Source organism: Cyprinus carpio, chromosome B21 (assembly GCF_018340385.1).
Source record: "Cyprinus carpio isolate SPL01 chromosome B21, ASM1834038v1, whole genome shotgun sequence".
In the NCBI taxonomy this organism is placed as follows: Eukaryota; Metazoa; Chordata; class Actinopteri; order Cypriniformes; family Cyprinidae; genus Cyprinus; species Cyprinus carpio.
The window spans coordinates 18,012,203-18,028,762 of record NC_056617.1 but is presented as its reverse complement, the minus strand read 5'-3'; the positions used below and the strand labels follow the sequence as shown (position 1 = coordinate 18,028,762).

Here is a 16,560-nt window from a genome sequence, read left to right as displayed (position 1 = left end):
CTGGTGGCAGCTGACAGAAGTGCTTTCTCCACAATTCGAACAGTCCCTCACTGCGATCTTCTATCAGGTCTGTGCTGTTGGCTACAGTACCATGGGCCCTAAACATCTTGCTAACATGAAGTATGGTGGAAAGAGGAATTTTGAGATCTCTGGAGCTGCACTTGTAGCCTTAAGCTTGTCCGTGGTTGGCTATAATCTTGTGCATGACCTCAGATAGTTCTCTGGTTTTCTTTCTTTTGTTCATGCTCATTGCGGTACACAGTAACACAAACAGGAGAATGACTCATTTTCTCTATTCAGACTGGTTGAATGCATGATTATTATACTGCAGGCACTTTCATCTTGCCACAAGAAAGTTCAGTTGCAAAGTAAAAAATAAAAAAGGAATTCAATTATTTTTAACTACCTCTAGAAGATGTCAATAATATTGACCAGGCCACTTTAGGATTTTTCTGTGGAATTTGCGCTTCTTTTTTTCTTTCTTATAATTGCACACTTATATATATGGATAACAAATGTTTTAATTTCAACCATTTTTTGGAAGACGTGCAAGGATGCCAACATTTTCGGCCATGTACTGAACAGAAAAAAAGAAGAATGGTTTGTCATTATTTTCTCACCAAATGTTACTACCTCTGTTTTTCACATACACAGAAACTTGTCTATTAAAATAGAATAGAATAGAATAGAATAGAATAGAATAGAATAGAATAGAAACGTCTGTTCTCCGAATATGGACTACTATTATGAAGTAATAAAAACACATTGATTGATGTGATTGAATTGGCCGGCTGTTGACAGACTGACAGAAAAACTGTTAGCTGCGATGATGGATCGCATGCACACTGCATTGTTTAAAAGCCCATTAAAACAACAATGCAAGTACAGTAGCTACTATTTGAAGCATATAACATGATGTGTGCCTGGCAACACGGTGTAGGAGGTGTGCGGCTGCCTTCAGGGTATATCACTGCCTCCTACTGCTCTACTTGACTTTCAGCTTTTACAATATCAGCTTCCAGGGAACAAAAACCTTCCTTTCTCAGCTATGACAATCATACAACAATCACCATTTGTAAGGAAATTTCTTTAAAGGCAAATGCATACATAGCACTCCAGGATCTTCAGTCCATCATAATCCAGCTCTCTCTCTCTCTCTCTCTCTCTCTCTCTCTCTCTCTCTCTCTCTCTCTCTCTCTCTATATATATATATATATATATATTCCTCAAGACAGCATTCACTACTCACCATTACTGAATGTCATTTCTAAAAGTGCCCACGTATTTGTCACAAATGAAAATGAGTGATCGTTAAAAGGTAAAATGATGTTTGACTTGCTCCTCAAAAGTAACATTTTTGATCTTTACAAACTTATTTATGACTAATCAACAAGGTAATTTACATCTCATATAAGATGCATAGCTATGACATGAGCCTACAAACAAATAAAAGTAACCAGTTTTGTAAATAGGGGCTTAAGATAGACTGGCAATAAATCAACTATAAATTGAGTCCACTGCTGATGTTCTGTAGTAACTAATGATTGCTTACAATTCCCAACCTTGATGGCGTTATTATATCATTTGGACTGTTTGCTGGACTGATCTGTGCACCTACCCCGAGTAGACAGCTTCTTTGTGTTGATGATCTTTGCAGCATACTCTTGTCCTGAGAGAACTTTCACACATCTCCGCACCACAGAAAAGGCTCCCCTAAAAATCAGAAGAACATGGAAGCAAGGTCTGTATGTTGCACTTTTAATGTAAACTTCAAGAAAAAGACGCAGGTTTACCTGCTAGGCAGGCAGTGATATATTGGATTATGCAATATTTCAATGTCTGAATTGAATTGCCACCCACAAAAGCAATTATGTAAGCAGTTTGACTGCCCACAGAAAAAGACGTGTGTGTGTTCGGTATGAGGGTGTGTGTGGGAGTGGAGCAGTGGGCACAAGGCCAGATGGAGTTGAAGACCCATCTCTGTAGAGGTGTTACATGCTCTCAAATCAAGAAAACAAGTATACAGTGCACTCGCTCAGGAAAAAAAAATACTGTAGTACAGAGTGGGTGGATGGAAAGAGGGAATCAAGCAGATTTTTTGTACTTCTGCCTCAACATTTCACAGCATTGTTACTGGCACTATATGCATCGACGTACAGGTATCTGAATTTAAGTATGATGAACGTAATTATTCATAATTATGAGCTGGCTCATTTCATTGTATCGTACTGTAAGGTGTCTTGAGATATACACACTATATATATATTCATACATACATACATGCATGATGTATCTTCTTAAAGATTAAGAATTTGCCAAAATCCATTTGGGTTGTTACTGCAACTATGACTATATTTAAATAAACTGTATGATTGTGCTAATACTCCACATTGTGATCTCTCTCTCTCTCTCTCTCTCTCTCTCTGAGAGCATGAGATTGTTTTAATGCACTGTTAATGGCATAATGTTGGAATCACTCTTCAGATCTCGCCGCTGAACTTTGAAGTGATTTCCTCTGTGGATCTCCTCCACCCAGTGTCTGCTTGTTATGTAATGCAAGTTGCGCTCTGTGCCTTCTCAAGTTAGTACATACTGATCATTTCTACATGCTCTGATTCCAGTGATTTCATATTATTCTACATTCAAACCAAACCCTACCAGATTTGCCTCACAGCCAATTTCAGATGAAACTCATAGTGGATTTGCAGTTCTATCTATGTTGTTCTTTTTATTTGGTGTATTTTCTGTCTTAAGTTTTTGTTGCTCTTAACATGAGCTGATATGTTACAAAAGCATTGCACTGGAATGAAAAAAAAAACATCTCGGGCCATTGTGCAGCTCAAACATACCTTCACATCAGTTTAAAGAAATGCAGTGATTAGGACTTACTTTCCCAGTTCCTCAAACAGCTGGTATTCCTCTGTGAAGCGCGTGCAGGTGATGGTTGCCATCCTGGAGATGTGTGCGTTTCCTGCGTCTGATGAGAGTGTTGTGAGGTGAAGCGTTTGAAGCGTCAGTCAGGAGGAACAGGAGCGCGATCAAACGCCTGGTCTGGAGATCGTTTTCTATATCGGAAAAGTGGAAGTGGAATGAGGAAAAAATGTAGCTGCCTGCGACTGGCTGCTGTCCTCCATACACAGCCCTCGTTACCATGGCAGCCGCATCCTCCTCCTCTCTTCACATGCTCACACACATGAACCATGCAGACAGTAAAACACACCCACACACCTTCAGTGTGCATCACACTGTTACTTCACAGCAGTCTGCATATACTGTATGAAGAGATAGCCAAAATAGCTATTTTAAATGCTCTCGGATAAAACAAAGCATACAGTACTTTTTTATATTCGCATTCAGTCAAAGTCCTTTCATTCAAACGCAAACATTGCAGCATAGATTTTTACACATTGGGATGGCCTGTTATTGCCTGTTGCTATTAGTAGAAATTCCCTTGCATGTGGGTTTTTCTCTATCTATAGAGGAAATAATAGAAAAGAATCAATGCACAATTTACCCAAAGTGGCTGATAGGCTTATTAGGGACAGGTTAGGGACCAGGAGCATCTATGAGAGTCCCGAATGATTTGAGAATAGGGCTGGGGGATAGACGATATATTGAGATCAGATAACATTTATGTCGGGAACGATAATAAGCTCTGGATATTTTTACTCTACGGATTCATCTAAAAGCAGACATAAATGCAAAAACAGCCAGTCAGTGCATGCATCTAATAACTCTGCATGTTGTGCATTTCTCTGTGTAAATGAATGATATAGTTTTGTCTAATGCACAAACTCAAACACACGTAATTTCCAGCATCTGCGTCTCAATTTATATGGCATGAACATGTAAACTTCATCTCCAGAGCTACTCTGAGAGTCACTTTACTAGCTTTACACAAAAACTACCATTAAACACACACTGAAACTCACAGATCTTCACCACAAACCGATAAAATAAGAGTCTGATTTAACTTGAAGAAATTATGAAATATATTACTATTGTATACTAAAATGTACTTTTCAAAGTAATAATATTAATAATGGTAATTTTAAGAAATATCACGCAACCAAGATATTTGTCATTCATGTTTTAGTTTATACAGTTCTGTTGTGCCACATCTTATTTAAAAATAAATAAATAAACTCCGAACATGTGTGCAAAAACATTTTGGATACATAGCCTTCTTGGGATAGTGGCCTGTTAATGTACAACAGCACGAATGAATGGAGCTAGGCCTGGGACTACTGATGCATGGCAATGTTTAATTTTTTGTATTTATATTTATTTTTTTTCATCTCTTTCAGATTGTGAATTGTTGATGGTATGTCCGTTGCTCCCCCTTCCCTGTTTGTTAAAAATAAAAAAATAAAAATTTGATCACAATAAATAAATAAATAAACAAATAAATAAATAAATAAATAAATAAATGTTTCATGGTAAATTAATTATATTTTCATTTGAATACCTTTTTAAAGACTGAATACCGTTTTTAAAGACAAATGATTGAATTGCTAAAGTTTTATTAATTCATTTCATTGGACACTATTTTTAATGATAAATTTGTATTACATTATATAACACAATCCAGAAAAAAATAAATAAATAAACAAAATGGAAAACACAGAATTTAGGGGAAAATGTATTTCATGGAGCCCTAAATTAAAAGGTATTTTACTCTGTGGAGTTTAATTGTGAACACACAAGTTTGAATTAATTAATCTCCTGTGTCGGTTCTTTCTTTTCAGTGAATTGGTCAAATGCAGTTTAAAATACGGATTCACATTTGTTTGCACTGCTCTCTCACAGAGTCATCTGAGGCAATCTCTCAGTAAAACAGACAGAATCAAGATACCTTAAGCTGGTGCACAATGTACAATTTTGGCCCCAATTTAGCCATGTGAGTAAAATTTTGCTAATCTTGAAAGATTCCTCTGATCCTAGGCCAAAATCTGTACTCTTTAGTCACCAGTTTGACATGTTCATCAACAGCCAATTAATGACCACTGCGATCAAATTTAACCTCTAACGAGATTCTGCCAGTGACAGAAGTTTTGAGTCCTGCAGTGTGGCTTCTCTTACGATGACTGTCAATCCACAAACCATTAGGTAAACAAAACCTGCTGTTGCAACAACAATTCTCCACTGGCTCCACACACATTGTCTTTATTTCCTCGCCCCATTTTTCTTTTCAGTACAAGCCATTAGGGCTGCATGATGATTCCTATTTTAATTGTGATCATGATTTCTTCTTCTTTTGATTTATTAAGCATAACCTGCTGCAATATTTACCTGCTGGTTATTTATCCTAAAATGCTTCATTTTCAGTTGCCATTCATGTTATCTTCCATTGGTTACAAGCCTCCACAAGCTTATCTCTCCAGATTTTTTTTTTAGTCAGTGGCTACTGGCGCTTTGAAAATAAAAAAGCGTATACTGGTAAGACAAAAAGAAAAAAAATACCTGTGGCTTCCTGCATTATATTCAGGTCTTAAGAAGCAAAACGAGCCAAAATAGTTGTGTATCTGATCCTGTGCTCCAGTTCCTCCAGTTTTCAGTTTATTTACATATAAGCTTTATTCATGTGCTTTAGACATGTAAAACATCCATGTTTCACATCATTATTGGATGCTAAATATACACTGCCAAAAAAAATTAAAGGAACACTTTTTAATCAGAGTATAGCATCAAGTCAGTTAAACTCCTGGGATATTAATCTGGTCAGTAAAGTAGCAGAAGGGGCTGTTAATCAGTTTCAGCTGCTTTTGTGTAAATGAAATTAACAACATGTGCCTACAGCTTATCCAGGTTCAATCTGAAGAGGGGAATTCAGTGTGCTAAATACAACTACAAACTGCACATTGAGGACAGATTTAAAAACAACGACCCTCGGTGCATGTGGACAGGCATCCATCCCCTCACAGACTATAACCAGCAAACAGCACACCCCCAACCAGCAATGCCACCTTCCCTGATGAATTGAAGAACTTTAATGCTCGCTTTGATCATGGAAACACAGAACCACCCATCAAAGCAGTGCTCACACCTGACGACCTGCCGCTCACACTTTCCACCAGTGACGTGTGCTCCACCTTGCCTAAGGTGAATGCACATAAAGCTGCCGGCCCTGACAGCATCCCTGGCCGAGTCCTTAGGGCCTGTGCAGAACAGCTGGCTGAGGTCTTCACCAACATTTTCAACCTCTCTTTGGCACAAGGCCAATGTTTCCAACTGCTTCAAAACAACCACCATTGTACCTGTACCAAAACATGCTGGTGCAGTGGCCCTCAATCACTTCCGCCCAGTTGCTCTTACTCCTATTATTGCAAAGTGTTTTGAGAGGCTGGTCCTCTCCCATCTAAAAACATGCTTGCCCCCAACACTGGACCCATACCAGTTCGCCTACAAATCCAACAGGTCAACTGAGGATGCCATCGCCTCAGCTCTCCACTCTGCCTTGACGCTCCTGGACAGAACCAACACATATGTCAGGATGCTATTTGTTAATTTCAGTTCCGCCTTTAATACTGTGATCCCATCCAAGCTGATCTCCAAGCTCTGTGATCTTGGCATCAGCCCCTCCCTTTGTAAATGGACTTTCTCACCAACAGACCACAGTCTGTTAGGATCAGTAACCACACCTCCTCCGTCCTCACTTCAAACACTGGGGTACCACAGGGCTCTGTGCTGAGCCCAATCCTCTACTCCCTTTTCACCCACGACTGCATACCTGTGCATGGCTCTAACTCCATAATCAGTTTGCAGATGACACTACGGTGGTAGGCCTGATCAGCGGCAATGATGAGACGGTCTATAGGAACGAGGTTCAGCATCTAGCAACGTGGTGTGCCAACAATGACCTTGCACTCAGAAGACCAAAGTGCTGATTGTAGACCACCGGTGGACAAAGAAGGACCACACTCCCATCTACATTGATGGGCCTGAAGTGGAGTGTGTGGCAAGCTTCAAGTTCCTTGGTGTACATCTCTCTGAGGATCTTTTTTGGACCCTCCATACTGATCAAAAAGGCACAACAGTGCCTTTACTTCCTTAGGAAACTAAGGGAAGCCCACCTGTCCCCCAACATCCTGCTGAACTTTTACCGTTGCACTATTGAAAGCATTCTCACAAACTGCATCACAGTGTGGTATGAAATACCCGAGGACACCATCTCATTAGAGACGTTGTCAAGCATGCATTCAAGCACATGGGGGCCATACAAACTACTGAGTACCATTTTAAGTTGCTGCAGTGAAATGACTAGCCTGCTGCATCATTTTTTTTCACTTTGATTTTCAGGGTGTCTTTGAATTCAGCTCCTCTGTAGGTTGATCATTTTAATTTCCATCAAACAATATGGCATCTTTTCATTCCTAACACATTACACAGTCCATATCAGTATATATATCCAGCATGATATTTTTCCCCATTAAGATCTGATGTGTTTTCAAAGTGTTCTATACGCAGTGTAATGGCGTATATGCGATGTCATTGTGTGATTACATAAACAAACTGGTAATTCAGTTATTGGAACCAGTTCATTGAAATGAACTGTCCGAAAGAGCCAACTAACTTTCAACTAATTGGACTTTCCCATTTGTCTGAGGCTCTAAATTACAGTTAATAATGTTGTAAATAATGTTTAGTTTCTTGCATGGACCGATCCTTTCACTTCACAAGACCATTGCTCTCACTGATAGTTTGATCAGAGATTTCAAGCCAGTGGTTCCCAACCCTGTTCTTGGAACCCCCTCAACACTGCGCATGTTGAATCCTCTCCTCTCTTTGTCCGACACACTCATTTCAGGAGTTGGAAGCTCTACACAGCTGATGACCTAAAACAGTTGATTAGGGAGGCATGCAAAATGTGCCCTGTTAAGAAGGAGATCTGGGAACAGGGTTTTGCACCGCTTACAATTATGGCGTCTTCCACCAAGTGTAATAATGAGGGGAAATGTTTTCATGCTCTTTACTTCCTTGAATCCACATTGCTCCTCTTCACACATAAGCCCAATGACTGTGTAATTTTTTTTTTTTTTTTTGCTGCTTGTATCACATAAATGCAAATAGAAAAGTTACAGTATTACAGACAAATTAGAACATCAGTAGCACCAAGTTCTTGGGTTTAATTTTCATGGAATGCGTGAATGTTTAAAATCTGTATCTTAATGCAGTGCAAGCCACTTTAGATAAAAGTGTCCTCAGATGTTTCTTCTCTTCCAAATGACCCCCTGACAAACACACACACACCTAAATTATTACAAGAAACAAGGATTTCCTTGCCTCTGCTTTTGATATCCACATTTTTCTCATTCTACTTTTATCCCTTGAAGGGATAGGTTTTATCCCAGTTTCTGGTCAAATGGGAAGCCTTTCTCATTTCTGACAGTAGAGGGGAATTTTCCTACCAGCATATTAAAATATGTGATTCTTCCATGGGGAACGGATAGTTACTGAATTAATATAATGTTATATCAAAACTCTGTATGGCAGCAACTGGAATCCAACCAATTTCACAATCTGTACCCACTGTTTTGCAATCCACAGAATTGTAGACCCTCCTCTCAATTATAAAATCTCTGCCTCCGCTGTAGCCCCTCCTCTCAAATTAGTAATTCCTGCCTCCGCATAAATGCACATAAACATGTTGACATTATTCATAGCTGAACTATGAATTATTAAAATGTAGATATACAGTATAGGATCACTGTGATTTCATTAGTTACATTAGGGCATTATTATTTCTAATGTTACTTTTATTGACGGTTATTAGTCTGACATTCATTCATTTAGCGGATGCTTTTATCCAAAGACACCTCAAAGTAAAAAATTTCTCCCATTTGCCTGATGAAAAACAAAAAAGAACACATTTGCCCATATCATCAACCCCTCACTCTCAACAAAACTACAGCTGATGGTCACACTTTTAAAAGAATTTAAAAAAAGGTAAACGTTATATAGTGTCGTTTCCATGACGACCAAGCACTTACAGCCAAGCAAACAGTCACTGCACTGACATTCTAAGTTGCCAGGTTGCCAGATTAATATTTTATTTTTCAGTTCTTCTGCATTTGTACTTTATCTCTGTGAATTCTATGGGGTTTACCTTAGCCATCCACTTTAGAGTCAGACTGTATATAAACTGCATTGTTTATTTCTTAAATATGTTATTGAAGCCTTCACTAAAACTTAATGATGGTGATTAGTATTTTTTTTTTTTTTTTTTTTTTTTTTTTTTTTGCACAGCAGTTGCTAAACCTCATACTTTCTTTGATGCAGAATGGGTTTAAGATTGATTAAATCAACATATTTTATCACAAAGAAGTTTATAGCATAGTAAAATTATAGATATTAGGAGTGACACCTTTTATAATATTTTAGCAAATGATTAACTGTATTGTAAATTAATCAGTGGACAGGGATTTTTGCTACATTTAGAAAAGGAGCAACAAATCTATTAATACAGGGTAACTCTTTAGTTTAGGGATCAATTCTCACTATTAACTAGTTGCGTATTACTAGCATATTTATTAGTGCTTTTACTAGTACTGTTTATTAGTACTGATAAAGCTCATATTAATGGCTTATTCTACATATTTTAGATCCCTAATACTATCCCTTACCTTAACTTACTTACTATCTCACTAACTGTTAATAAGCCACAAATTAGGAGTTTACTGAGGAAAAAGTCATAGTTAATGGTTAGTTAGTGAGAACTGGTCACCAAATTAAAGTGTGTGCTAATACAGTATACAAATCTATCGGTATATATAAAAAACTGATCTGTGAATACAGATTGTAAACTGAGAGTAAGCATGAAATGATGAAACTGGGTAGAGATTAATGGATCTCAAAAACTCCTATGTGACCCTATGGGGCAGTGTAGAAAATAGAGCAGTTTGGGCATTTTCTTTACTGAACATGAAATGGATGCAATATTAGTCAGATAAACAGATTTTGAACTCATGTAGAGACTCTGGGGGAACTGTGCTGACTGAGTCAGACGGCTGCTATTGAATTGCTCTTGCAGTACTTTGATGACGTTACATTTGATATGTTTACATGTTAAAAAAAAAAGCAAATTCTGTAAAAGAAAATATCTCCCTTTACATTGAACTTCGCAGATTTTGTTTATGCTCAAACAGGAACATTACACAGTGACAAAAGTTGAAAAAAGTGAAATCATAATCATCAACCCCTTTAAGTTTCCCTAAGATTTTAAAATAAATATTTTATTAAGTTTCACATTTGCGTGTTCACAGTTCTCTGACATTGGTTAATGGTCATATGGCATCCAGGTAAATATAAAATCTAAAAAAAGAAAAACCGTTTAAAAATTTTTTTATTAATTAATTGTTGGCTTTTCATTAAACTCACAAACCCCCTGCAGTTCCTTTACGAACCCCAGTTTGGGAAACCTTGGTTTAATATAATGTTACTTAATATAATGTTATTTAATTACAATGAATGGAATTTATTTTCTTACTCTTTGTATTTTTACATCATCATGGTACAAGATTATCCTGTTTAAATCAATGTGATAAATGAGTTAGGACAAAAGTAATCAAAAGTACTCTGATTACATTACTTGAAATGTGTAATGTAATGGATTACTGTACTGTTGTGAGCAAAGACATCCATTCATCGGGTGCGTAGATTTGTGAATTAAGTATGTGTGGAGTCATTGCATGTATTTTTGGCACATTTATGGATCTGTTGTGTACATATGTGGGATGATCGTAATTTCTGACTAGACATCATTATCAGAGAGCGTTTACAAGAAAACCTGGATCATTTCATGTGCATGCATACACGCAGCTTCATCCATATCAAAGTTTCTGTAATAGGATCTGTACAGAAATTTCACCGCGCCTCATTCTGTCTGCACTGCAGTGAGGACACACTGTCACAGAGACACATTCGGCCGCATGCATCATGACCATTCATGAAAGCCAACCTTGTGCAACCACAGACACAGACGATTCATACCACATTTATGTGCCGAGCTCGCTTTTGCAGGATATAGTGCATAATAGATAGAAATCCTCTTCACTGACCTAAAAATTCTCATCAAGGATTCTTGTCCTTCAAAATTGGTATCCATTAGGACCCCAAGTGATCTTTAGCGCCTGATTACTTCCTACACAATCACTGTAGGAAATATGTAGTTTGCACTACATTATAAATAATGACAATAAATATCTGTTTTAGTTAGCTTATGTTCTATCGCAGCATACAGACCAGATTGGCCAGATAGCTTAGTTTATGTACTGCACATTTGAACATCTTTAAGGTAACTATGTAAGTGTATCGTATTGTATATATTTCAGTTATTTAATCAGTTGATTATTATTATTTATTAACAGTTTATTAAGTGTCCATTTTCTTTATTATCATGCACTACATATTTTAAATTAATGCCATTTGTATGGTTAATTTATAGCTGATTTCTCACACTGTGCTGGCTTGAAATGTACTCTTCAGACTCAGTAATAAATATATAACTAACAAGCAGAGATAACATTTTAGTAGGCTATACTATATGAAAACATAAGCATGACCAAATTTGAAACAATCCATGCTGTGAGTGCTGTAGACACGGTTGCCTCTTAGTATCCTGTGTCTCCCTCTAGTGAATAATATCAATATTACAGCTATCATTTGTGATTCGCAATAAAGTTATAACCAGTCCTCCAATTTTGGGACCTCTGTGATTTACGGTCTCTGGTGCACAGATGCTCTTAAGACAGAATAATAATAATAAATACAATGATAAATAAATATAGCAATAAGTGGCAATTATCAGGGTCCAAACACAAGTAGCACCAACAGCAATAGGTGACATAATTGTCTTTGTTTTTCAAATATGTTTTACTCCCAAGTTAAAATTTAATGAAGCTTACAAAATTGCATGCTCATTCCAAAAGGAAATCGCTCATCCTCATGATGTCCCAAACCTGTCTGAATTTCTTTCTATTTAGTTAAAGGGTTACTCCACCCCAAAACAAAAATTTTGTCATTAATCACTTACCCCCATGTCGTTCCAAACCCGTAAAAGCTCTGTTCATCTTCAGAACACAATTTAAGATATTCTGGATGAAAACCGGGAGGCCTGTGACTGTCCCATAGACTGCCAAATAAATAACAGTGTCAAGATCCATAAAAGTTTAAGTTTTAAGTTTAATTTATTTCTAAAGCACATTTAAAAACAACAGTAGTTGACCAAAGTGCTGTACATATAAAAGGGTCATAAAACAAACAACAACAATAAAAGTGGTAATATACAAAACATTACAAATCAGAAAACAAACAAAAACAAAAACCCCACAGCTCTCAGACTGTATTAAATGCCAAAGAATAAAAATATGTTTTAAGACTAGTTTTAAAAGCAGTTAAATTTGGGGCCATCCTCACAGACAAGGGTAGTGAGTTCCAGAGTTTAGGGGCAGCTACAGCAAAGGCACGATCACCCCTGTGCTTCAGTCTTGCTCTAGGGACCGTCAGCAGCATATGATCAGCAGACCTCAGAGACCTTGATGGGACGTGCAGTTGTATAAGGTCAGAAAGGTAAGTTGGTGCTAGGCAATTTAAGGATTTATAAGCAAACAGTAAAACCTTAAAATCAATCCTAAAACGAACCGGAAGCCAATGTAGCGAAGACAATATGGGCAAAATATGATCTCGTTTACGTGTTCGTGTTAAAAGTCGAGCTGCTGCATTTTGCACTAACTGCAAGCGTGAGAGAGAGGCCAACATAGAGAGCATTGCAATAGTCTAAACGTGATGAAATAAAAACATGTATAAGCCTTTCAAAATCATTAAATGACAAAAAACTTTAGATAAAAGCCTTAACTGACAAAAACTTGACCTGACTACCGAGTTTATCTGTTTGTCAAGTTTAAAAGGTATGAAAGTCGTCGTCATAATACTCCATCTGCCATCAGACGTGCAATCTGGGTTATATAAAGCGACGGGAACACTTTTTGTAAGCGAAGAATTATAATCTCCTCTGTGTCTCTCCATATCACCCTATGTTCTTCTGTATCATCCGTGCCACAAGGATGCACTGTTTTTACATGTATTTAGCTTTGATTTGAAAGAAAACAGCGCATCCTTGTGGCGCGGATGATACAGAAGAGCATACAGTGATATGGAGAGACACAGAGGAGACTGTTGACAAAGGAATTGTTGAATAAAGTCGTTATTTTTGTTTTCTTCGCTTACAAAAAGTGTTCCCGTCGCTTCATATAACCCAGATTGCACATCTGATGGCATATGGAGTATTCTGATGATGACTTTCATACCTTTTATAGACCTTGACACTGTTATTTATTTGGCAGTCTATGGGACAGACACAAGCCTCCCGGTTCTCATCCAAAATATCTTCAATTGTGTTCCGAAGACGAACTGAGCTTTTACGGGTTTGGAACAACATGGGGGTAAGTGATTAATGACAACATTTTGGGGTGGAGTATCCCTTTAAGGAGATATTTTAAAGAATGTAGATAACCAAACAGTTGCTGGTAGCCATTGACTTTCTTGTCTACCTTTACTGAGGATGTCAATGGCTACCAACAACTGTAAGATTTAACTATTTGGACACAGAGATGCTTTGAGATACCTGTATCTATGGGACTGAACCATATATGGCATTGATTGAAAATTAAGATTACAAAAGAAAAGTTTGTTAAGAACCAGAATCCAAAATGATATTAAGATAATAATAATTCTTATCTTACAGGCACTAAAACTTAAAATTAAAATAATATTTATGGCTCATGGACAGGTATTGCAATTGTTAAGGGAAACAAGATTTCTTTTTTTTTTTTTCAACATATTTCATCGTCCATTTGTTTTTCAGACATATCTCTTTAAAAGAAAAAAATGTGTTATGCCTACTCAGTAGCCTAAGTAGACATCCATTTAACTATTTATGTTTGTCTTGAGCAAAATCAAAAATTTGAGCTGCTGGCAAGTTTCTGGAATGACCCTATAATAACTGCTAACATTATACAGAAATATTTTTCCCTAACAAATATGTGACTGTGACCTTACAGTATAAGCCTATAACAGGTCTGCATTAATTTGTTGCACGCGTCATGCTGAATATTAGCCTTATGTATTTTTATTACAATTTCCCCCTTAAAATATTAGGCAGATTTTTTTAATTAAATGTAGGCTATACAATCTCAGTAGAGCTGTTCGATCTCTGCAAGCGCTCAAGAGCGTTGACCAACAAAAGAGGACATTTAATAACATGATGTTACTCCACAACATCAGTCGAGTGAGCTGTATTTTGTGAGCTGATGTGCTGTTTTTGTCACAGAACGAGGCAGATAATATATTCTGTACGGTAATAAAGGCCACGTCTATTAGCATTGGATTGTAATGTTTGACCACCGGGGTGCGCCGTTCCCAAACTTTACTCGTGCCTTCAAATCATGTCGCTAGTGATAAATTACGCGTGTCAGGTTTACTCTGGATATTGCTGTCCTCAAACTGATCAGGTAGCCTTCCTCAGGGAACGATGATGATGATGACCAAAAAATGGTGATAATACTAATATTCGTTACATGAAAGCAGTTGCTATTGACTCCAATTCAGAATTTAGAAAAAAAAAAAAACAACAACAGAGGAAAAGTAGGCTAAAGAAAATGCTAAGAAACAAGGTGTCTATGCACTAAACCAACAGGTCTCTGCCTCAAACAAGAAGACATAAAATAGTGGTCCTTTAGTGCTAATAAGCCACTAATATATTCATTAAAATGTTACTATATAGTTTCCATCCACCTGCACTAAATGTGCGTTAAGTATGTGACACATGCGGTCTTTTTCGGTCACATGGCTTTTGGCTTTGTGCAGCTCAGAGTTCAGTTCAACAAGCTTTATGTCTTGTTGTGTTCAAAGGAAATCTGCAATCACACTTTGGTTTTAGCTTGTAAAATTACTGAAGAGCATTCCGCTTACAGTGCTGCGTGTTATTTCATCAGTCTTACCTTAGATCCTCAGATGGTCACATGTGTTCTTGACGAAACGACCTGATTGTGTTTACGTCCCCACTCTCCCATATAGAATGAAATGAAGCAGAACTGTTTGTAATTAGGTATTAGTGCATTAATAAGCATGCATGAGCGTGAGAACAACAGTGCATCCCACTTAATTGTATTTATTCGTGCATCGCTGTTCCATGTTCTTTTTACCTACTTAATACATCTGATGACATCATCTGATCATGATAATTCATCTCTGGCTAAATCAAGTACCCAAAGTATGTAAGCATAAGACATAGCCTAATAAACATGCAGGCCTAGCTGTTTGTTTTAGGATTCACAAATCTTTTATTTGTAGTGTTTTTTTATTTATTTTTTTACAGTCTTTAGAGTTGTATTTTATTGACAAGAGATTGTAATGTAACGAGTTATTTGTTTAGATTTACCTGCATCGTGAGGTATAGTAGGCCTACATTAAAGCCAGCAGTCTTCTATTGCTTGGAAACAGCAAAAATCAATTAAATTTAGTAAGGATCAGGAACACTTTTCTAAGGGTGCATCACAGCACTCTTTTCTTTGTTCTTTGTATCTCCTGTGGTGTATAAAGCAAATTAATGACTAATTGAACAGCTACTCTACTGTGAGAATAAGTAGGCTACTTTGAGTGTGTGTGTGTGTGTGTGTGTGTGTGTGTGTGTGTGTGTGTGTGTGTGTGTGTGTGTGTGTGTGTGTGTGTGTGTGTGTATGTGTGTGCGCGCGTGTTTTTGTGACTTATCAGGACACAACTTTGTATGATGACATGGGTATGACACAGGTATTACAAGGAGAGGGTGACTTATGAGGACATAACCCATGTCCCCACTTTTCAAAATGCATAGAAATCACACAGAATGGAGTGTATTGAAAATCTGAAATATCACAGTTTCCTGTGAGGGCTAGGGTTAGGTGTAGTGTTTGTGTTGGGCAATAAAATATACAGTTTGTAAAGTATAAAAACCATTACGCCTATGGGATGTCCCCACTTTTCACAAAAACAAACGTAAGTATCCTGTGTGTGTGTGTGTGTGTGTGTGTTCAGTTGATGGATGAATATGATTATTGTTTGTATCATCAGGGTTTTTTTTTTTTTATATGAGAAGCCAAAGGAGAATTTTTACATTGCTGAATAATAAAGTAAAATCAATCAATCAATCAATAAAATACAATACAATTATTGTTTTAAAAATATATTATTATTATTTAGAATTTCATAAAATTTTTATTGAATTGGCTGACTATTTTTATAGACAATATTAATTTATACACAATATTACTTTATTAAAATAATGCTAATAAAAATAATTTAAATAATAATAATAATAATAATAATTATCCCAGCAGATGACTTTTAAAAAGCTGTAGTCTGCTCTCATTCAGGTTTAAATGTACAGACCTGGACTGTTGCTATGACAAAAGCACTGAGATTAGTTTTGAAGGAGGAAGGATTGAGTCTAAATCAAATTAAATCTAGATAATGCAGTAATTAATGTACAAAGAATGTGGCCCAGGTCTTGGATGTATAGCTTGTTGA

General features: G+C 36.9%; 1 protein-coding gene across 3 annotated transcripts in view; it reads right to left on the bottom strand.

Annotated features, from left to right (window-relative positions):
* LOC109080288 (calcium/calmodulin-dependent protein kinase type II subunit alpha) overlaps positions 1-3,171 on the bottom strand; it is a 42,468-nt gene extending 39,297 nt beyond the window's left edge. The window contains exons 1-2 of one of the 3 annotated variants that reach the window (XM_042747629.1): positions 2,890-3,171; positions 1,619-1,713 (exon numbers count right to left, since the gene is read on the bottom strand). In XM_042747629.1, the coding sequence (XP_042603563.1) occupies positions 1,619-1,713; positions 2,890-2,951 (157 nt within the window). In that variant the 5' untranslated portion in view covers positions 2,952-3,171. The remainder of the gene's footprint in view (positions 1-1,618; positions 1,714-2,889) is intronic. The other 2 variants (XM_042747628.1, XM_042747630.1) reach the window with 2 other exon arrangements.
* Between the last annotated feature and the right edge of the window lie 13,389 nt (positions 3,172-16,560).